Source organism: Chelonia mydas, chromosome 2, assembly GCF_015237465.2.
Source record: "Chelonia mydas isolate rCheMyd1 chromosome 2, rCheMyd1.pri.v2, whole genome shotgun sequence".
Taxonomy (NCBI): domain Eukaryota; kingdom Metazoa; phylum Chordata; order Testudines; family Cheloniidae; genus Chelonia; species Chelonia mydas.
The window spans coordinates 174234091-174257870 of record NC_057850.1 but is presented as its reverse complement, the minus strand read 5'-3'; the positions used below and the strand labels follow the sequence as shown (position 1 = coordinate 174257870).

General features: G+C 44.5%; 2 protein-coding genes across 6 annotated transcripts in view; one reads left to right on the top strand and one right to left on the bottom strand.

Moving 5' to 3' along the window:
- Positions 1-8175: 8175 nt before the first annotated feature.
- The window catches only part of AOAH (acyloxyacyl hydrolase), a 162872-nt gene continuing 147267 nt past the window's right edge, over positions 8176-23780 (bottom strand). Inside the window, exon 22 of the mRNA XM_037890054.2 lies at positions 8176-8544. Coding sequence (XP_037745982.1) covers positions 8497-8544 — 48 coding nt within the window. The 3' untranslated portion in view covers positions 8176-8496. The remainder of the gene's footprint in view (positions 8545-23780) is intronic.
- The window catches only part of ANLN (anillin actin binding protein), a 42805-nt gene continuing 30705 nt past the window's right edge, over positions 11681-23780 (top strand). For 3 of the 5 annotated variants that reach the window (XM_043540600.1, XM_037890053.2, XM_037890051.2), the window contains exons 1-5: positions 11768-12066; positions 19894-20047; positions 20631-20927; positions 21385-21725; positions 22487-22706. In XM_043540600.1, the coding sequence (XP_043396535.1) occupies positions 12049-12066; positions 19894-20047; positions 20631-20927; positions 21385-21725; positions 22487-22706 (1030 nt within the window). In that variant the 5' untranslated portion in view covers positions 11768-12048. Of the gene's footprint in view, positions 12067-19893; positions 20048-20630; positions 20928-21384; positions 21726-22486; positions 22707-23780 lie in introns of all 5 variants that reach the window. The other 2 variants (XM_037890052.2, XM_043540599.1) reach the window with 2 other exon arrangements.

The following is a 23780-nucleotide window of genomic DNA, read 5'->3' as shown; positions in this document are numbered from 1 at the left end:
GATCGAGGGAACAAAAGCAGAGAGGGAGTGGCACTCTGTCAAAAATAGCATTACCTGTTTCTGAGTCACTGGTAACTCAGAAGACAATGATCTCGAATGCTTATGGATCAATATCCTAACAGATAAAGCACAAGTTGGGGTATGAGGTGGTGTCTGCTACAGATCATTAAACCGCACAAGGGAACAGGATGAATGTCACCTTATACACCTATCTATAATATGTATGATAATATAATATGGCAAAATTTTATGATGAGAGTAGTCAACCATTGGAAAAATTTGCCAGCGGCTGTGGTGGATTTTCCATCACTGACAATTTTTAAGTCAAGATTGGATATTTTTCTAACAGATACGCTCCAGGAATTATTTTGGGGAAGCTTAATGGCCTGTACTATGTACAGGAGGTGAGACTAGTTGACCACAATTGCCCCTTACTAACTGTGGCATGTAACCTGTCATTTAAATCAGCTTATGTACCAGATGACTAGAGGATAGTTAATGTGATACCAATTTTTTAAAAAAGCTCCGGAGGCAATCTTGACAATTACAGGCTGGTAAACCTAACTTCAGTACCAGGCAAATTTGTTGAAACTGTAGTAAAGAACAGAATTATCAGACACGCAGAGGAACACAATTTGTTGAGGAAGAGTCAACATGGCTTTTGTAAAGAGATATCATGCCTCACAAATCTATTAGAATTCTCTGAGGGGGTCAACAAACATATGGACAAAGGTGATCCAATGGACATAGTATACTTGGACTTGCAGAAGGCCCTTGACAAGGTCTCTCACCAAAGATAAGCAAAGTAAGCAGTCATGGGATAAGAGGGAGAGTCCTCTCCTGGATCAGTAACTTGTTAAAAGACAGGAAACAAAAGGTAGGAATAAATTTTTTCAAGAAAAAAAAAGTTTTCAGAATAGAGAGAGGTAAATAGTGGGGTCCTCCAGGTATCTGTACTGGGACCAGTACTGTTCAACATATTCATATATGATCTGGAAAAATGGGTAAACAGTGAGGTGGCAAAATTTGCAGAAGATGCAATATTACTCAAGATAGTTAAATCTGAAGGAGCTGAGTGCAAAGAGTTACAAAGGAATCACACAAAACTGGGTGACTGGGCAAGAAAGTGGCAGATGAAACTCAGTGTTGAGAAATGCAAAGTAATGCACACTGGAAAATATAATCCCAACTATACATACAAAATGATGGGATCTAAATTAGCTGTTACCATTCAAGAAAGAGATCTTTGAGCAGAGGTGCTGACTTTGTGATTTCCCCAGGGGTACTCGACTCCCACTCTGCGCCAGGCCCACCACCCCCTTCACCCAGGCCCTCAACCCCACCCACCTCTTCCTGCTCTTGCTCCACCCCAGGCCCCACCCCCACCCGCCTCTTCCCGCCCCTGTTCCACTCCACCCTTTCCTCCAAGCTGCCACCCCTTTCTTCCCCCTCCCCCCGCCTCTTCCTGCTCGCAGTCCTTCCCCTCCCCTCCCAGTGTCTCCTGCACTCTGCAGAACAGCTGATCAAGGTGAGTGGGAGGCGCAGGGAGGAAAGGGAGGAGCTGATCAGTGGGCCCGCTGGCAGGCAGGAGGCGCTGGGGGTGGGGGTGGAGCTGATCTTCAGGACTGCCAGTAGCTGCTGAACACCACACTCGTGGAGTTAGTGACTATGTCTTAGAGTCATTGTGGATAGTTCTGTGAAAACATCTGCTCAATGCACAACGGCAGTCAAAAAAGCTAACAATGTTCGGAAACATTTGGAAAGGGATAGATAATAAGACAGAAAATATCATAATGCTACTATATAAATTCATGGTACACCCCCCTCTTGAATACTATGTGCAATTCTCACCCCATCTCAAAAGGCAAGGTTGGGGGGAGCAGCTCTCGGCCCCTGGAAGGGGCAGGGCTGGGGGCAGACTCCTCCAGCCGGCCCTTCAGCGCTGCCCGGCCCGCACTGGCTGGGGCTCCGGCGGCGATTTAAAGGGCCCGGGGCTCCGGCTGCTGCCGGGAGCCCCGTGCCCTTTTAAATGACCAGGCTCCGGGGCAGCTGCCCCTTTTGCCATCCTCCACCCCCCCCCTTCCCCCCCGCATCAGCGGCCCTGCTGGTATGGTCCTTAAAGCGCTGCCACAGCAGCGCTTTAACATCGGCTGTGTACCGGCCCCTACCAGCGGCCGCTTTCTTACCGGTACGCTGTACCGGCCCATACCGGCTTACTTTCACCTCTGACTATTAACCAAGGTCATCGGGGTGCACACCCATGCTCTAAGTGTTCCTAGCCTCTAATTTCCAGAAACTGGGAGTGGACGACAGGGGATGGATCACTCGATGACTGCCTGTTCTGTTCATTCCCTCTGAAGCATCTAGCACTGGCCACTGTCGGAAGACAGGATACTGGACTAGATGGACATTGCTCTGACCCAGTATGGCCATTCTTATGTTCTTTGGGCCTTGGAATCTATTAATCTTGGTCCTGCCACTTCCTTACACCTAAATTGTCTTTCTGAAGGTTTTTCTGGAATCTAGCCTGTCTGACAAGAGGCTCTTTTTGTTGGTGGAATGCATTATTTTTGTCTCCTTCCATGTTACACTACCTCTTATTCTATTTTGTCTTCTGATTTCTTCTTTTCCTTTTTCTCTTCCTGTTCTTCCACTTCCTTCTTCTTATCTCCTCAGAGGTATTCACAATTCTCCATTCTTCATCATCTCCTCTTATTCCCCACCACACAACCTTCTGTTGTTTTTATCTTCCAGCCTCTGTTTCCTCACCACTTTCTCCTAACCATTCTTAGTGTTAGATGATGCATCTGACCTCTAACCATAGCAGTGCTCATCTATCTAGATGCTTATATGGCCCCCATCTACGCAGACTATCAGCATTTATGTGGTGCTTATAATGCAGGGGCAGGCAAACTTTTTGGCCTGAGGGCTGCATCAGGTTTCAAAAATTGTATGGAGAGCCAGTTAGGGGAGGGGGGCTTGGCCCTGCTCCACCCCGTCTCCCCCTCCCCACTTCTCGCCTCCTGATAGCCTCCCCCTGGGGACTCCTGCCCCATCCAACCCCCCCTCATTCCCTGACGGCCCTCCCGGGACCCCTGCCCCATCCAACCACCCTTTCTCCCTGTCCCCTGACTGCCCCCGGAATCCCTGCCCCTGACTGCCCCCTGCCGCCCCATCCAATCCCCCCTCTCCTCCCTGACTGCCCTCCTAGGATCCCTGCCCCCATTCAATCACCCCCCGACCACCACCCTGAACTCTCCTGCCCTCTATCCAACCCGCCCTGTCCCCTTACCACGCAGCACAGAGCACCAGGTCAGGCCAGGATCTGCAGTTGCGCTGCCCTAGGAGCTCAGAGCCCCGCCTCGCCGGCGGTGCAGTGAGCTTAGGCTGCAGGGCAGGGGGAACAGCGGGGGAGGGGTTGGGGACGAGTCTCCTGGGCCAGGGGCTCGGGGGCTGGGCAGGAGGGTCTTGCGGGCCGGATGTGGCCTGCGGGCCATAGTTTGCCCACCTCTGTTCTAATGTGTAATATGAGTGGTGCTACCAGTGATACTTGATGAGATAGCTTTGCCAGAGGCCAGGAGTTTGGGGATGGGGGTATAAACCTATGTGGTCCCCTAGGTGCAGTCCCAAAGTCTAAAATGAACTCTGTGCATTTTACCAATTTTGAAAATGCAATATATTTTTCCTTTTTTGCAAAGATCAGATTGAAAGAGTATTTTATTCTTTTGATACTCATCAGGCTGGACTAATAAATGGATGCTGAGTTTCAAATCGTAAAACAAAGTCTCAACAATACTGAACATTATATTGCAAGAGTTAGGGACCTCATGTTCTCTTACTGTGGTTGTGCTGATCACATATCTCCCACTAAGGTTAATGAGAATTATTTCTGTGCTCCGAGCATAGATAGTTTAAAGCCGTGCAATGTGTGAACTTGCACAGGTTGCTTATTCACATTCCCTCACCGTTGTCATAAGTAAATTTCCTTTCTGCCAAATTTGCCAATATATAATGCCGAGATGATTTTCACATATATTCAGAAAAGTTGTATGATCAGCTCTGGTTCTGCAGAGAGAACAGGTCCTAAGGCCTTGGCTACACTGGTGGTGGCATGGAGGGCAGGCCTAAACTACAGTGAAAAGCAGACTACCTCCAAATCTCAATATCTAGCTACATGCAGCAGTTGAAGGTTCTGGCAGGCTGTAAGGAAAGGCTCTAGTAGCAGGGAGCTTCTAGCAAGGGTGAAAGTAAGGAGGTACGAGCCGGTACGGTGTACCGGTAAAATGTGGCCGCCGGTACCGGCCGCTACCGCCTTACTTTAAAGCACTGACATGGCAGTGCTTTAAGTACCCTTAAAGGAGCTTTTGCGCCCCCCCCCCCCATTGGTGGCCCTGTCTTTTCTTCATTATTTGAAGACTGTTCAGCCACGTTGCTGAGGTATAACCATCTTTTTTAACCTATTTTGGTTTTCTGAGCCCTATACTCTGTTGACCTACAACCTCTTTTGAGCAACTCCACTGGCACAGAAGGTTGCAAACTTGGTGATCTGGGGAATTTCCTATGGAAAGGGGATTCCTGGGATGGCATGAAAGCAATGTACTACCAGCTTGGAGACAGCAGAACTGTAGGATGATTTGGGAATAAAGTTAAGATCCCAACTGCTTTAGAAAATTGAGCCATTTATTAACATGGTTGTGAGTGATCCCCTGATACGCTCATGTTTGTAGCGTTATGAGTTAGTCTACACTGCGATTTGTATAGATCTCTCAAAATTAAACCTGTCTGTACTGGAGAGGCGGAAACCATGTTCCAGGGCAGAAGCCACACTTGGTGGAACAATCCCAAATAAACTCTGCAAAGGATCCTCCCTCTTAGCTCCCTCACCTAGGCTAAGTAACTTGCCCAATTTTGGAATAAATATCAGAGCTGGGCCCATTTAGAAGATTGTGTCTCCCAGTCCTGTGCACTAGACAATGGTCTGATTCTCCTCTGCCTTGCGCCTTGAGCAAATGTAAAACACTGGCAGATCAGAGGGGGAGTGTTTTGCACCCATTTAGCACAGATGTAAATGATGGCACAAGGTGCAATGCTGTGGAGAATTAATCTTTGTGTATTTCAGCTCCTCAGTTCCAGAAGCTGTTTCAAGCACTGTGCTGATTAGACTAGCTCTTAATGGGATTAATTGATGGCAGTTTTAATTGACAGTACTGAGAACAGCAGCCTGAGTATAAGAGCCATCTATATTAGAGCTCTCACTACAGCAGCTGACCCAGCATGAATTTTTGTGAAAATGACTTAGTGTAGACAAAATTCTACTGCATGTAAACATTATACGAAATCTTTTTGAAATGTCCTCATTACTTAGATGCAAAGGCAAATAACTTCAGTGTAAGCTTTCACTTTGAATTGTGTGTGTTGTATCTATTGTATAGAAAGGGAACTGTTCTGTACTGTTTGGAAGTAGGCAGCGGGCTAGGATTTGTCTCTCTAATGCATGGTTCCTCTAAGTTTGTCCACAGAGCTAGGAACGCACTTTGCATGCATAGTACCTCCCAATTGTCTTTGCTGGTGAACCACCATGATTGTAGACACCATCCTGTCAGCAAAGGGCAAGGTTTAGGTCCTCTTAGGATTAGAGTAGTGCTTCATAGGTGAGTAGTAGGGTTGGGTTGCACAGTCTGGCTAGCTCCACACTGTGGACCATAATAAGGCAAGGATTTTGTCTTCAGTGTTTAACGCACAAGTTAAAGTTTAACGCACCAGTATCTTTAAGGAAGAAAGCCCGAGCTAGGCAGCATTTGGCCCAAACTTTCCAAGTGAGATAAGAAGGTGCTCCACTTTATTAGTCATTAGATACATGCTTGTCCAGCTCTTTGAAAATGGAAACATTCCATATGACCTGTGCAAGTAATTTTTGTAGGGGAAATGGACAATTCGGGTATTTATTTTAATTATTTATTATCATGGTAAAAGCAAGTGACTAGTTTCTGTGTCTGGGCTGCTAGTTTTCATGACAAATTTTCAAAGCTGCAGAAAGTATTCTATATCTACTTTGCATTTTATTGTTTATTACCCACAGGATTCTCTTTCACCACTCCTAGGTGACAATTGCCAGCTGGCAAAATGGAAAATCTGATGGTCTCCCAAATTGATCTCTCAAACGAATCTTATGATATTTGGGTGCCTAACTCATGATATTTGAATCCCTGAGAGTGACAATACGTTGAGTCCAGTGCATAGTGCTGGGCATTGTTTCACCTATCCCCAAAACAGAATTCCTTGCTCTCTTTCAGTTTTTCAAATTTGTAAAAGATTATTTGATGTCTGTCTTTTGATTCCTTTTTAGGCCCTATGGAATACTAAAACTTAGTATTAATTGACTTGGAGAAAAAAGTGTGCCATTGTGATGAAACCTAGTAACTTTAGGTCCCTTGGCCACTGTTGTGCTCACAAGCCTTTCTGTAGCATTGTTCCAGAAGACTTGACCACCTTTGAAGCCTTTGACTGATAAAAAGACATCATGTTAGCAGGATGGTCTAGCGGTTCTGCCACTAGCCTGGAACTTGAGAGACCCAGGTCCAATTCCCTGCTCTGCTACAAACTCTCTGTGTAACCTTGGGCAAGTCACTTAGTCCTTCCATGCCTCAGTTCCCAATCTGTATAATGGGGATAATAGCACTTCCACCCTGTGTGTTATGAGGATAAACGCATTAAAGATTGTAAAAGATTTTGATATCTAACTATGAAAAGTGCTATGTATTATTAGCGATAACAGGTAATTTCCTTTGAGAATGCCGGTATATAAATTTTCCCAGTCACATCAGCCAAATCAAATCACGTCAATCAAATTGATAAGGCATTTATTAACTACATACTGAACAAAGAAAATAAACATATTAAGATTTCTCTAAGTCAGGGGTCTCCAAACTTTGAGACGAGGACCATATTAGATTTTTGAAGGGGCTTCGTGGGCTGAAGCGACTGTGAAAGAAATTAAATATATGCAAAATATATGCAAAATTGTTTAAAAAACAACATTACTCTATTGTGTCACTGTTGCATTAAACTCTAAATCAGGTATAAAAATTAATCAATGCAGGTACTATAAGTTGGCTCCACTTTTTGGGTCTGCTCTGCCCCGTACCTGCTCCCTTCTCCCTGTGCCTGCTAGGCATGCCTGCTCTGCTGAAGAAAATGACAAAGGACTGAAAGTTTGGCTGTACTTTGGTAAGAGAAGCTCCAGGTTCCCATTGTTGGTTGGGATTGTTTGGTTCGATTAGTGCTGTAGTTAAAATTTAACCATTATGAAATTGTTCATTTCCATCTTCTTTACTCTATTTATTGGAGATGTAATTAAGCATCTGGCTTGTATTTTTACTCTTAGGCAGGGGTCCGTGCCTGCTCGGCTGCAGCAGCAACTCTCCCCTAAGTTGGCTCCCCTTCTGGGGGGACACTGGCTCCCGGGGGCATTCACCCATCCGCACAGCTCAGCTGAGCTACCCTCCCCCACCCCCGAACCCGCGTGAGCTGCTGCCGGCGGCCCCTCCCCCTGCCTGCTCGGTGTGCCTACTCAGCTGTTCGCTTCTCCCCTGTTGGTTGGAGGGCCGGACAAATGCAAGCCCCAGGCTGGATTCGGCCCGCGGGCCATAGTTTGGAGACCCCTGCTCTAAGTGTATCTTAATTTCATTTTAAAGACTAAACTCAGGGGGTTAATTATTAACTATTTGCACCACACACAGTTGATCAAAATTGTGTACAATATACTAATGCAGCTTGACAATGTCTAAAGGGGAATGGATGGACTTGCCAAAATGATGCCAGTATTCACCACTGTCATGTAATTAGGATATGTTTTGTACAAAGTATGCCTTGTCAGGTATCATTCTAAAAGTCTTGATCTGCTAGACAACATCTTGTTGGATTGTATGTGCTATCGCTGTATGTGAAGTTAAAAGCTGTGTTTGTGTTACTGAAACATGTTGTGAGGTTGAAAGCACCCACAAGCAGCCTTTCAGGTACAACAGTAAAAAGGCTAAACAATATTAATGGCTTCTTGAGGAAATGCACACAAGCACAAGGATTACCCCAGGAACTGTGTACAATAGAAACCTCCCAGAGGTAGCACTGTACAATGGGAACTGCTTGACCCAGTGAAGGACAGTAATTCACACCGTGTAGAGTCAAGCACAGGAATTTATTATGCACAGCGCTGGCGGAGTGTCACTTTGCTTATTAGGCTCAGAGACACTGCAGAACAATTAATTACAATGGATTATATATGGTGCTCATTGGGCAGAGAGAAGCAACGGGGATGGGTTCTCCCACGCCCCTGGAGAGGTTCTAGCAGCAAGACAAGATAAGCACAATAAGCCAAAGGTCTAAAAGATTACATAATGGTTCCGTCCATGGCCCCAAATTAACATATTGTTGACACACAGGTAATTACCCCCAAACTATGTCTATTAAAGTATATAGGTTAAAGCATAATTTTGGGGTTCAGGGGAATGAGGTAGCAGCTCTCTCGGTTGACCAACAGGTACATTCCTAGAGATTTAAAGCAAAAAAGATAGTAATTAGTATTTAACAATGACAATTGTTTAGAGGTTTACCCTTGAATTTCTGTGGGCTAGGATTGGCATACATCTGTGAGGGGAGGGTGTCATAACTCATTTCAGTCATATTAGGCCTCTCCCTAACTCTGTCTAGAATCTGAGGGGTATTGTCCCACTATCTTCTCCTTGCATTAGGGAGTTAACTTTGAGGCCTTTCTTAGCGCTTCGTGTGCCTATAACTCATGATAAGGACGCCCAATTACATTTGGAGTTAAGCTGACTCCGCTCACTGACTTTAAACACACAAAGTTGTCTGTTTACCCCAGCTTTCTCTTAGCCATGTATTGTTCTTTGTTAGCTATCCCTCATTGGGCCTATATGAAAAGTTCTTATCAGAAATTGTAGTTAAGATCTTACATCCACAGCAAATGGATTTTGGCCCTTCACCCAGCTCACAGCAAAAGAGCTTTCTAGCAAGTGGGAAGAAGATATAAAAGGGGGAAAATGAGATAATGAAGGAACCTCACTCTCCCTACAACAACACACCTGGAAACACCTGAGGAACAAGGGATGAACTGTGGAAAGGAATTTCTGGCCTGTATATGAAAACCTGGAATTCTCAAGCTGCAGAGCCACGGCAGCTTGTGCCTTAAGAATCTGCAGCCTGTTTATCACTCAGGGTGAGAATTTGCTAATTCATATCCTACCTATCTAGTGTGTTAAGCTCAGTTTGTGGTTTTGTTTATTTACTAGGTAATCAGCAAACGGATCAAAGCAATCACTTAAAATCTATCCTTTTGTAGTTAATAAACTTATTTTATATTTTAATCTATACCAGTGAGCTTTGATTGGAGTTCTTGGGGAAAATCTCTACTTGGTTATCACAAGTGTGCATTGTTCTCTTTACACTGAGGGAGAGGCAGACCGGGTGTTATACTGGCCAGATTTGACTGGCCAGATTTGACTAGGGCAGGACAGTACTGCTCTGGGTTCCTCAGCTAGGAAGCAGGATGTGAATGCTGGTGAAATTGGAAGCTTGGAGGGCTTTGCAATTTGTTACAGCAGCACAGTATGAGAGGGAGCCCATGCTAGTGGGTCAGAAGGCTCAGTGGCACCCCAGTTCCAGGTGGCGCCCCGGGGGGAACCCGTCACAGTGCCCCTAGGTGCAGTATAGTGCAGTATGGTACTGTATATACATTTGAAAGAGTGCAGTGGCAGGACGGAGTGCTTGCATGGCGGTGCAGAAATACAGGCTAGAGCAGCACTGCATGATCCCACTGAGTCTGCATATGTAACAGAAGATGTAGTAAGTCAAACTGGAGCAGTTCTAAAATTGCATTCCAGGGAGCTGAAGACCTCTTGTGCATGCACCAGGTGTTTCATGGGGATGTCTGATGATACAGCCTGCTGGTTCTTGATCCATCTTCCCTTTGCTGTGATTGCTGTGGACTGCATGTTGGATGTCCTGCTTTCTATACCTCTTCTATCATTTATGGAGTCTTCTAATACTACAGCTAAAGAAATTGATCTTTTACCCCCACAAGTAGTGGCTTGTTCTTTGGGAGAAGGAAATGAAGTCTCACCCTTCTTATAGTTGTGAATGCTTGTGTGGTCATAGAGCATATTATAAGTGATATGTCTCTATGGGGGCTCCAATGCTGCTCACCTCCCATGAGCACGTTCTAACCTCTGGATTGAGAGCTGCTGCAACCCCCATTACATGTGCCAGACTAAGGCAGATTCTCATCAAATACAAAATCAGTGACCATAAGCTAGAGGAGGAGGCTGGGAGAATCGTAGCATGGGATAGGGTACATCTAAAGAGGAACGGAGAGTCTACTTTCTACTCCAACTATAGCACAGTACAAAAGACATCTCCATACATGTCATCTGAAGTGACAATGGACTTCCCATTTCAGCGCAACAAGGAAATGCTGTGCGTGACCTTGGGGAAAGATGGCAGCAGAGCTGGAATAAAGTCTGGGCATTATTGTCTAAGTATTTCAAAATCTCAGCTTTTGAAGTGTAGTAATGGCTCTTGTGGGTCTGAAGAAAAGTTTGAAAACATGAAGTGTGTTTAAGCGCAGCAGCACTAGTGGCCTGAGGCTGCAGAAAGCCTGAAACAATTGCTCTGAGAGGGAAGAGTCCATGCAACCTATCAGGGTGGCGATGCCAAGATGCTGTGCTTTGTTCAGCAGAACGCTGCTCTGACCCCAACCACTAGACAGGGCGGGTGGAGGGCAAGGGTCAGGGCTAGGGTTGCCAACGCTCCCGGTTTTGCCAGGAGTCTCCCAGAATCGGGCTCTATCTCCTGGAGGCTACGGAAGCATTCTGAGAGATGTTAGGCTGCTAAAAGTCCGGTGGCGCAGTGGGACTGAGGCAGGCTTCCTGCATGCCCTGGCCCCACACCGCTCCCGGAAGTGGTCGGCATGTCCCTGTAGCCCCTAAGGTGTCTCTGCGCACTCCTTGTGCACCCAGTAATTACTCCGCAGCTCCCGTTGGCTAGGAACTGTGGCCAATGGGAGCTGCAGCGGCAGTGCCTGCAGGCAGGGGCAGCGCGCGGAGCCCCCCTCCTACCCCCAAGTCCCAGGGTCTGCAGGGATGTGACGGCTGCTTCCGGGAGTGGTGCAGGACCAGGGCAGGCAGAGAGCCCTGCTGTGCCACCACCCGGGAGCTGCCCGAGGTAAGGGCCTCCTGGCCAGAGCCTGCACCCCACATCCCCTACCACATCCCAACCCCCTGCCCCAGCCCTGAGCCCTCTCCATCACCCAAACTCCCTCCCGGAGCCTGCACCCCTCACACCCTGCACCCAACCCCCTGCCTGAGCCCCCTCCAGCACACAAACTCCCTCCCAGAGCTTGCACCTTGCACCCCCTCCTGCACCCCAACCCCCTGCCCCAGGCTCAGTCTGGAGCCTCCTCCCGCACTGTAAAGCCCTCCGCCGGAAGCCTGCACCCCCCGCCCCGCCCTAGCCTGGTGAAAGACAGCGAGTGAGGGTGGAGGAGAGCGAGCGACAGAGGGAGGGGGCACGGAGTGCGCGGGGCAGGGACTCGGAGAAGGGGCGGGACAGAGGCAGGGCAAGGGTGTTTGGGTTTGTGTGATTGGAGCGTTGGCAACCCTGGTCCCTCACACTTCCTTCGGCTCCCCTTTGCCGGACGGCCAGTGCCTATGTCAATCACCGCTTTTAACCCGCCCCTTCCCCACTCCTCCACAAGCAAGGAGCATCGGGATTCAATCGGTGGGTTAGGTTGCGCTGAGATTTCTGAGTGTACATGCGCAAGAGGGAGGCTGGGGGTGCCCGAGCCCAGCTATCACGTGACCGCGCCTGCTGGCCCGAGGGCGGAATTGTCTCCTGCGGCGCGTGCGCCGTGGAGGCGGGCGCTGAAATTCAAAATCCGAAGAGCGGTTTGGGGTGGTGGTTTAGCCACTCCCGGGGCAGCGCGAGAGGGGACGGAGTCGGGGGTGCCGGGCGGTAGCAGCAGCAGCAGCAGCAGCAATGGACCCCTTCACCGAGGTGAGCGGCCGGTCCCTCCCCCACGGCGGGGGAGCGAAGGACCGGGCTTGGAACGGCCCCCGCGGGAGGGCAGATGGGGGCGCTGGGATGTCGGACCCCGTGGGGGGAGGGTAACGCTCAGGGCGGCGGCGGGGGGATCGGGGCGCGGGCGGTCGCTGCTGTACGCGAGCTCGGTGTGAATCGATTCTTCCCCGCCCGCTGCCCAAACCGTTGCTCTTTCAACACGCTCCTGGGCTGCGCCGTGCCCGCTGAGGGGTGGCCTTGGCAGTGTCTGTGGGGTGGGCGGCCGGTGGGGGTGAGATACCCCCCCCCCCGCGCTGCTCCCGCAGCAAAGCTGGCAGAGAACGGTAAGGTGCCACCCCCTGCTGCTGCCGAAGCTGCCCTTTCTTGCGCCGTTGGCTGCCTGATGCTTCCCGCTGTCCAGCCTGTAGAAAGTGGCTGGCTCCCGCCCGGTGTGTAGGGGTGCGCAATGGGCGGCTGGCCTGTAGCACGGGAGAGACTAGAGCAGTGGCTCTCAAACTTCTGTACTGGTGAGCCCCTTTCACAGAGCAAGCCTCTGAGTGCAACCCTCCCTTATAAATTAAAAACACTTCAGAATATATTTAACACCATTATAAATGGTGGAGGCAAAGCGGGGTTAGGGGTAGAGGATGACAGCTCCCCGGCCCCCCCGTGTAATAACCAATCAGGGGGTCTCAACCCCAGGTTTGAGAACCACTGGCCTAGAGGCCATTGGGCAGGGCGCTCCCACTTAGCGCGTCCAGCAGATGTAGCCACCCGTGTGGAATTTTTCCCTTTCCTGACTTTATCATATGGTCAAGGCTGGTCAAGGCGGCGGCTGCTTCTAGGATGATTGTTAGAAGTGGCAGTGCTTAGGTGATGTGTGGTTTCTAAATACAAAATGTGAAGTCAAGGTGAACTGAGTGAGGTTGAACAGAGTCTGAGGCTGTATGGTGGGTGCAACTGATCTAAACATGCTACTTGCAGAAAATAAAACATCTGAAGAATTGTCCTAACTCCAAAGAGATGACACTGAGGTACTAACGTGGAGCTGACTTGTGTGGCTTGTTGATATGTTGTACTGAACACTAATGGCCTTAAGAAGTCTAATTTACCCTTTTTTAACTGAAAACATTTGACTCTCTTATCAATTAGTGTATATATACATTTAAAATGAATGGAGATGATCAGATTTTCTGCTGTGATAAAATTTAAAATCTTAACTGAGACTGGTCTAAACAGCTTGTGCACTGATGTAACTGAAGCTTAAAAACGAATTCTATACTGATTTTAGTTAAGTTATTGCAGCCTCCCCCACATACACTCTTAAACTGGTTGAAGAGTATCTGAATGTTTTATTGTGATTTAATTTAAATGATTGAAGAGAACCTGCACAAAGAGGTAGCACTCATTTAATTAAACTGGAGCACAAACTGTAGCTCTGCCCTTAGTTTATGTTAAAACGGAGTCCATCTAGTTTCTATGTATGTAACGTTTGTTATATATAAACAACGTAACGTTGCTTCCTTAATTGGTAATGGGTGACCTGATGAGACTTGTATTAAATTCCTTTTCAAGTCTAAACTACTGAACTGAATTTAAAATTGTTTTGCATGGTGGGAAGTATTCCAATATGCACACAACCTTCTTGTACATAACTGAATTTTGAGAAGTACAAGCTGGAACTGTTAGGTTGTTCCTTAGAGTAAACTTTATTCAAATATTTCACAATACTAATGGGTACCTCTCTCCAGTGCTTCAAGAGAAGAAGCGTCCTTCAAGTAACAACTTTTTGGAGGAACTGATTCCACTATTTCTGGAAAGGAGTATGATATGCTAATATTGGTCAGCCTTCAAGCCTAACAGAACTGTCCTTGAACTAAAATTAAATACTAAGCAACATCTGTTTAATATTTTAGATACATGAGTTGTATAACATATCTCTTGATAAGCCTCAGGCTATGCCTACACCGCGTACCTTACAGCAGCCCTGGTACGCAGTGTAGCTGATCTTTGTCAGCAGGAGACAACTCTCCTGCTGACAAAATAAAGCCACCCCCAATGAGGGGCAGTAGCTTTGTCGGCGGGAAAGTATCTTCCGCTGACAAATCGCTGTCCACGCTGGCGCTTTTCATCAGTAAAACTTTTGTTGGCTGGGGTGTGCGGGCTTTTTTTTCTTTCCTTCAGGCTCCTGACTGACAAAAGGCTTACTGACGAAAGTGCAGTGTAGGCGTAGCCTTAGATACAAAAACTAACGCAGATCTTGACTTCTGAACGTCAGCTAACAATTTATCACTGTGTCTTGTCTACACTACAGACCTATATCGCTGTAACTACATCACTTAGGGGTGTGAAAAATCCACACCCCTGAGCGACATGGTTATGCCAACCTAACCCCCTGTGTAGATAGTACTATGTTGGCAGGAGAGCTGCTCCTGCTGACATAGCTACCACCTCTCTCCCATCAGCTTAGTGTCTTCATAAAAGTGCTACAGTGACGCAGTTACGCCTATGCAGTGTTCTAAGGCCTGGTCTACACTGGGGGGGATTGATCTAAGTTACACAACTTCAGCTATGTGAATAACTGAGTTGACATACTTAGACCTACTCACTGCGGTGCCTTCACTGCGGTGAGTCGACTGCTGCCGCTCCCCCGTCAACTCTGCCTGCGCCTCTCACGGCAGTGGAGTACAGGACTCGTTGGGAGAGCGCTTGGGGGTCGATTTATCGTGTCTAGATGCAATAAATCAACCCCTGCTGGAGGGATCCCTGCCCGCCGATCCGGCAGGTAGTACAGACATACGCTTAGTGTAGACATGCTGTCAAGGTTCCTTCCCCACTCTGAACTCTAGGGTACAGATGTGGGGACCTGCATGAAAGACCCCCTAATCTTATTCTTACCAGCTTAGGTTAAACACTGCCACCACCAAAGTGTTACACAAAGAACGGGAAGTGCCCACTTGGAAACGTCTCCCCCCTGCCCCCCCACAAATATCCCCCCAAGCACTACACCCCCTTTCCTGGGGAAGGCTTGATAAAAAACCTCACCAATTTGCATAGGTGAACTTAAGATCCAAGGGTTTGGGTCTGTGAACAATGAAAAGCAATCAGGTTCTTAAAAGAAGAATTTTAATTAAAGAAAAAGTAAAAGAATCACCTCTGTAAAATCAGGATGGTAAATATCTTACAGGGTAATCGTATTCAAAACACAGAGAATCCCTCTAGGCAAAACCTTACGTTACAAAAAGACACAAAAACAGGAATGTACATTCCATTCAGCACAACTTATTTTAACAGCCATTTAAACAAAACAGAATCTAACTAGATTGCTTACTGACTTTACAGGAGTTTTGACCTGCATTCCTGCTCTGGTCCCGGCAAAAGCGTCACACAGACAGAGAGAACCCTTTGTTTCTCCCCCCCAGCTTTGAAAGTATATTGTCTCCTCATTGGTCACTTTGGTCAGGCGCCAGCGAGGTTATCTTAGCTTCTTAACCCTTTACAGGTGAAAGGGTTAAAGGTGTTTACCCTTCCCGTTATATTTATGACACATGCCCTTAACAATGTTTGGCTGTGTAGGGGAGAAGTGGAATAACTTGGAACCCAACACCTGTATGCACCTTTAAGATATGATAATAGATCATGCATGCACTGTGTATACATTTAGTTTATTATATATTTAGGAAGTATGTTTTTATGGCAAGTACTAAAAACTGCGAACATTCTAATTAAACTTCTAGCCCTTGGCAAAACCCTTACACAACACGGTAAGACTCTTCCCCCCCCCCCCCCCATTCCCCCAAATGCCAGTGGGCTTCAAAACTAATTCTAACGGTCACTTCAAAGTGTGGCTTATTCATCAAGTGTGTGAGAGCAGAATTTGAGTTATGACTATTACTTGGAAAACTTGAGTATGCTGCAAACCAGTAAAAGTTTGAGCTCAACAATGGAGCTGCACATTCTTGTGAAATGACATCCTAGCAGCAGCAACTGAAATTTAGCTCATGCTGGGCTAACGAAACAGAATGGAATGTAGATGTGTATTTGAATTACTCTGAGTGTCCCACCTTACACATGCTATTTAACTATTCCTTTGCTGCATATTTATTACTTAGTCTCTGCATCTGAAAATTTTCTCTCACATGCATGGTTCCCTGTGCACTTCACTTTTTTTGTGGGGGAAGTGGGGTAGAGCAAGGGAACAGGGTGGAGTCCAAAACTGACATGCAATTTGTCAGTATAGGCGCTCCTGGCTTCATGTAGTTTCCCAGAGTCCTCCTTTGTTAGTTACAGAAATCAGAGTCAGTATTTCGCTTTTACACAGAACTGCTGAGATTGACATTCCATTAGTCATACAACAAGAACATAAGAATGGCCATACTGGGTCAGACCAGTGGTCCATATAGCCCGGTATCCTGTCTTCTGACATTGGCCAGTGGTAGATGCTTCAAAGGGAATGAACAGAAAACAGGGCAATTATCAAGTGCTCCATCCCCTCTCACCCAGTCCGGCCGTCAGAGGCGTGGGGACACCTGAGCATGGGATTGCATCCCTGACCATCTTGGCTAATAGTCATCGATGGACATATTCTCCATGAACTTAACTAATTCTTCTTTTGACCTCAATTTTACTTTTGGCCTTCACAACATGCCCTGGCAACGAGTTCCAGGTTGACTATCGGTGGATAAAAATCCATTATTTAAAAAAAAAACTTTTTTCTATTTAAATCGGGTTTTTTATTTAAATAGGATTTTTTTTTGATAAAATGCTTTTTTGAGGAAAACAACTTGTCTAAAGATAGTTTTAATTAAGATATATTATAACTCAAAGATATCTCATCATGTAATAGGGATTATAAATTCTAATTCTATAGTATGAGACAATATATTCACATAATGTTTAAGAAAAGTTTTGTAAATGAGTTCCAATAGTTCACGGATTAGGGACTCAATTTTATGGGGCCCCAGAGGCTTCTGTATAGATTATTTAGGTTAATCTTTCTATCTACCCAATGGGACTCAGTGCTGAGTCTAGAAGATACCATCAGAGATGCTTAGTTTTGCGGTTCTCAGACTGTGGATTTGTGTCTCCAGAGATAACATGCTTTAACAGCAAAAATGTTTTTAAATAAATAAAATAGAGGTGAGAAATAACACACCTCACCCTGTTGTCCCTCTGCAAATTTGTGTACACAGAGTCAATCCCTTAACTCTCTCTAAAAGTGTAAAGTTTCAAAAAGTTCAGTGAATAGAAGATTGTTGTGGGTGGAATAGATCTGGACAAGGAGAAGAAGTCTGGAGATAAATGTGAGAAGGGAGGGACAGGCACTAGAAACAAAAGTGAAACTGTTTGAGCAGCATATTCCAGAAGTCTTGAGGTCTTTGAGCGTAGCCTTCATTGGTTTGAGCTCTACCATACCAGTCTCTCACTAGAAGGGAAAACCTACAATGGCAGCAGGCCGTAAAAGAGACCCAGTTTGGGTCTCATCTCTCTGAGTTGTGAAGAATATGTATTAAGGTATAACAACCAACAAGAACGCACTTTTATATAGAAATCCATGATTAAATCGAGTCTTCCTGACTAGTGATTTAAATCAAATCCACCCTGTTGACTATACATTGAGTGAAGAAGTACTTTATTTTGTTAGTTTTAAACCTGCTGCTTATTAATTTCCCTGGGTATGAACCTGGTTCTTGTATTAAATGGAGGGGGTAAATAACACTTCCTTATTCACTTTCTCCACATTATTATTGATTTTTATGAACCTCTATCATATCTTCCCCCCCCGTCCCCCGCTTAATTGTCTCTATTTTCCAGGCTGAAAAATCCCAGTCTTTTTAATCTCTCCTCAGATGAAAGATGTTCCATACAACTAATCACTTTTGTTGTTGAGTTGGGGCGATCAGAACTGTACACAGTATTCAAAGTGTGGGCATATCATGCATTTATATAATGTCATTATGATATTTTCTATCTTATTATCAATCTCTTTCCTAATAGTTCCTAACATTGTTAGCTTTTTTTGACTGCCGCTGCACATTGAGCAAATGAAACTTTGTCTAAGACTCTGAAGTCTTTTAGACAGTTAAACTCTTAAATTTAAATTTGACTGCCATGCATCAGGGAGGATAATGGGTTACAACAGCTCACAGAATTTAACTACTTTGTGCCATCACCACAACACAGTGCTCAGTGCTGCCTTTTCAAAGTGAATTAGAACTTTCATAACTGAACTTTATGTCTCAAAGTGCTTAATTTAGCTCAACGGAGTTTGTCACACTTAAAAATTGATTAAATCAAGCAGTACTGTATTCCTTAAGCAATATCTGATACAAATACTTTAATTTTAAATAGTACTTGAAGGCAGAGTAACTCCAAATATCACTTGTTACAACTTCTAAACTTTCATTGAAGTGATTTATAAGTAATGAAGTAGGTCAGTACACCCAAAATGGAATGTGAACTATAACAATCAGATCAGTTGATCAGAAGAAATATCCCATATATTTGGGGACGTAACTGATATATCTTTGTTTAAATCTTTCCTCTTTTAAATGGAATACTTTTGTCAGTATAAAGACAAATTTTGTGGTTTTGTTTTTTTCTGTCTAGACATGGTAGTGCAGATCTCTTTTTTTTTTTTTAATGGCATCCTCTGCATCCATGATATCTTCAAAATGCTCTTCTTTCATCTCTCTAATTCCTACATCCCTTTGGCCATGCTCACTTCAGAACCTGTTAATGGTGCACCTCAGTCAGCTAGAAGGGTTGCTGTAGAGCAGAGGTCAGCAACCTTTCAAAAGTGGTGTGCCGAGTCTTCATGTATTCACTCTAATTTAATGTTTCGCGTGCCAGTAATACATTTTAACGTTTTTAGAAGGTCTCTTTCTATAAGTCTATAATATAACTAAACTATTGTTGTATATAAAGTAAATAAGGTTTTTTAAATGTTTAAGAAGCTTCCTTTAAAATTAAATTAAAATGCAGAGACCCGCCCCCAGACCGGTGGCCAGGACCCGGGCAGTGTGAGTGCCACTGAAAATCAGCTCGTGTGCCACAGGTTGCCTACCCCTGCTGTAGAGAATGCACATCTGCAATACAGCTGGCATGTACACCAATTTTGGCAACTTTGTTTAAAAAACAAACAAACTAGTAACCAAATACTTGGCTGTTTTTAGCAATGCTACTGTCACAGTTTAGAAGTCAATTGTCACTAATTCACTGTTAGTCACTGTCACTACTTATGAATTTCTTTATTTAGAAGGATAGTGTAATTAGTAAGCTTGCAACATCTGATAGATGTACAGTCTTTTGTTTCCATAGTGGGGAATTTTTTGCATAGGACAGTGGTCCCCAAACTTTTCAGCGTCGTGCCCCTCATGCCCCTGTCCACGTCTCCTCCACACACCTGTCCGTGGATCCTGGGGAAGGGTGGAGATACTGTGGACAGGAGTAAAGGGGCTGGGGCCATAGCTGGGGGTGGGTCTGTGGCCGGAAATGGAGCTGCGGCCAGGGGCTGAGGCTGGGGGCAGTGTCGGGAGCTGTGGCTGTGGCCAGAGCAGAGCAGAGCTGGGAGCGTAGTGGGGCTGAGTGGCGCTCTCTCCGCACTCTCTGTGGGGCCCCGCCACACGCCCTGAACGTTCCTCTGTGCCCCCCTGGCGGGCACACCTGACAGTTTGGGGACCTCTGGCGTAGGACGTTAGAAACATGTAACTGAGAACTTACTGTAAAAATTCAGGGTTTCAGTAATTTATACTTTATTAGTAACATGCGTTTCCACTAGAATACTGAAGTATGTAACAATCTGTGCCTTTCTAAATATTTTAGAAACTTCTTGAACGAACCCGTGCCAGGCGAGAGAACTTGCAGAAGAAAATGGCTGAGCGACCCACAGCAGGAATGAGGCCCTCGATACAGACAAAGAGAACTAGAGAACCTTTGTCAGAAACTAGTAACCAGTCACCTTTGTCCGGTGAAGAAGGTATCTTGAATAGGCATAGTACAGAATAAGAAACCTCTGGAAAAATCATATGGATCATTGTTTCTATGTGAAAATTCCCATTTATTTCTTTCGACGCATACTACTTCGGCTAAAAAAATACTACTTTTTAGCACCAAAGTTTAACCCTCTTCTTTCTAAACTCAGCAGTAAGGGATGCTATTGCCTGCCTTTTTAATTAGGTCCAAAATGTGACTAGCCTCTAAACTGGTGGCAAATGTCTTGCAGATGACTAAGTAACTTTAAATTAGTGCCCACTTAATAGTTCAAACTCATCACTGCTATGAAAGTCGCTCGCCTTAGTTAGTAATAGTGAAACACATTGGGGAATGCAGAGTTTAAAGGGACAATCAAGATTTGATGATGGACATAAAGACTGGCAACTATTCTCTTCTCTCTTCCCCCCCCCCCTTTTTTTTTAAACGAACTCTTACATAAGACATAGTGGAGGGCTTAAAAATTAAAAAGCTGTTTCAGAAAGATGGAGTATGTCAGTACTTTTAATTGCAGGCTGTGAAGATTATGGCTGATAACTGACTAGTTCAAATACTTTTAACTTTTACAGTGAAACCTAGTACAAAGCCATCCCCATCAAAAAGGCTGTGTTCTGACAGCATGGAGGTTCCTGTTTCTAGTGCCGAGAATAGACAGCCAGTTAATTCAACTTCCATGAAACCTCTTCCTCCTGAGATGAGGGCACAGCCACAAGCAACTGCAAATAACAGCGCTCCCTCAGTTCAGCCTGTTCCACTGCTCGTTGAAAAGGAAGAACAGAACTTGAAATCTGAAGTACCTGTAGCCCTTACAGTCAAAACACGTATGCAGAAACTGGCACAACAGCGACGTTGCTGGGATGATAATGGTATGTCCCACTTCATAGAATTTTAAAAATTAAACCATTTTGTCGTGACAGTGGTGTAAGCAAGCACTAGAAAAAAATTTTCTCAGTGACTGTTCGTGACACAGGATTTCTTTACAAAAAAATATAAAAGTCAGGAATTTAATGTTAATACTGTAGGAAAAGAAATGGGTGTCCAAAAAAATGAGAAATCATTGAGAATACACCTTCTGTACACTCTCTAATAAACCTCATCTGATTTTTACATCATTGTTAAAATTGGTGTAATCAGGTTTTAGAAATTTAACATTTCTTGGGTTCTAGTGAAATAATCTGCTATTGTCTTTGCAAAATAACCTAACTCGTTAACAATTGTAATTGAGTTGCTTAGGAACTCTATTTTTACAAAAGGTTGACTTTTTCTAGTGTCTTATGTTTCAAAAAGTGTGTGTAGCTCTTAACTACCTGTCTTAATTTTCAGATTCATCTGAAAGTTCTCGCCTATCTCCCCTCCTATCAAAAGAACAGGCCGTTTCCCCACCCAAACAGCCATCTCTCACGAGTGATACCCCAGTGGGGAGAAAAGGCCGTTTAGCTAACCTTGCTGCTACAATTGGTTCCTGGGAAAATGATCTAAGTCATCCATCTGCAAAGCAAAACAATACACAAGAACAGCCTGGCACTACTTGTTTATCCAAATTGTCCACTACAAGTGAAGCATCTGCTCGAATCAATAGTGGCAGTGTAAAGCAGGAAGCTGCATCCTGTTCTCAAAGGGCTGTTGAGGTATCTGTAAATAAACCAGCAACCTCTAAGATATCGGTGAGTGATCAAATTTAACAACTAACCTGATGTCTTTTTTTGTGGGATGGATGTTAACCCTTACATGTCTAATCTGAATGTTAGTGACAAATGATCATGACCATTTTAAAATGAGTAGCCTTTATTTCTTGCTTTATTATTTCAATCTTAATACCATTGATCATCTGACACTTAAATGGTATCATAAGCTTCTCTTTTCATTGCAAAAATTAAGATGGGCCATATGAGCAAGAGAGGGGAGCGATGGCTTCCAAATGTATGTGAATTGCACTTCTTTTTAGCCACCAATGGGGATTTGTAAGAGTGGCACACTCCTTGAGTAAATTTGACAGGCAGGAATTATGCGGGTATGGCTTTTAGAAATCAATTGTTCATGTGGCTAATTGCGACTCTCAACTGTAAATGTAGACATTTTTATAAAATGCAACTCAGACATCTGAAAGTAGTAGCATCTGTTAAGAAAATTATCCCATTCATGAACTTGCCGTGTTCCACTGAACTTAGAATTAAGGCTAGATGAATAATAAATAATATGTGCAACAGGTGGCAAATTATGGTATCAAATATTGAAAAACTGATATATTTGATCTAAATGCTTTAAAGGCATCATGTAACTTGTTCTGCCTTTTCTGTTGTTCTATTGGGAAATAAGAGCTATGTGCAAAATTTCTTCATCTCGCCTTTTCTGGGTGAGTGAAGAATGTGTGGTCTTCCCATTTAACTAAGATCATATCCATATGTATATTTCTTTTCCTCTTTAGGGACCAAGTTACTTAGGAAAAGCCTCTAGAGTAACCAATCCCAATCCTAAGGAACCTGAGGTACTACAACTATTAAAAAAGAAGCCGTGCAGCCCCCAGAAAACAGAGGAACTTAAGCCAACAGTAAAACCAATCTTATCCGAGCCAGTTCAGTCCAAAGAAGAGCCAATCAAAAGAACACATGTGCAACCTGAACATAAGGATAAGCCTACAACACCAGGTAAGTGACTGTGTTTGTTTTTTAAAGCAATGAGTGATACAGTTGATTTTTAACCCTTACCTTCAGTTTTAAATTTAACTTATTGTAAATGTTTCCAACAAACTGTACTAATCTTTTTTTCCTGCGGTCCAAAACTACGTTCCAGCTAATGCTGGTCTATACCATGTAATGGTTAGCTGTTCATATTCTGAATTATGGCTTAGAATTTCTTGTAACTTTCTACTAATAGAATTCTAATCAAGCATCCTACTAGTAATTTAAGAGAACTTCCATAAATATAGCTTCCATATTCTCATCTTTTTCTGAACATAGTTCTCAGTAGAACCATTTTAAACTGTGAGCTAACTTCTTTGTAGATAAAGAAATATTTCAATCCCTTTAAAACCACGTTTCAAAATTTTGGTGTTTTTTGAGCCCTTTCTGTGGTCTGCTGAAGGAATGCTCTTTTAGGCCTTTAGCAGTTGCCACTCTGGGTTGGGATCAACATCCCTTTCCCTTCTGACCAGGGGTTTAGGCTTACAGCACTTTTGACCGTTGGGATCATAATGAATTGAATCAGTTCAAGCTGGCCTTTTATTCCCCAAGTTCTTTCTTTGTCTCCTGTGTCTTTTGAGCCAGTCCCTAACCAGTATATCCAAACCACCCCAATGGATGGTACTTTTCTGGAGCTATTAATAGTCCCAGTCACTGCAAGAATTACCCCCACTGTTTCTAGTTCTTGGCGGAGCTGCAGTAACCCTCCATTATGGAGTGGAACATAATCCCTGGCCTGCAACTATACATATTAACTTTATGGCAGTTATACAATACTTTCCAAAGACACTGCATATGGTTGTGATATGTCACACTAGCCAACTTGGTACATTTAAAGTGATTTGCAAATTATTAAATCCTATAGGTTCTTGCTGCATATGGACCAAAGAGGTGTTCGGTTGATATCTTACACGGGAGTTACAGCATGAAACTTTCATCCATTCCTCAGTTTCTAAAGATATGTGTATAATGTCTGGATTTTTATGAGAGCTCTTCTAGTGACTCTTAATGATGTGACACTAGAAGATCTGGGAAGACTGC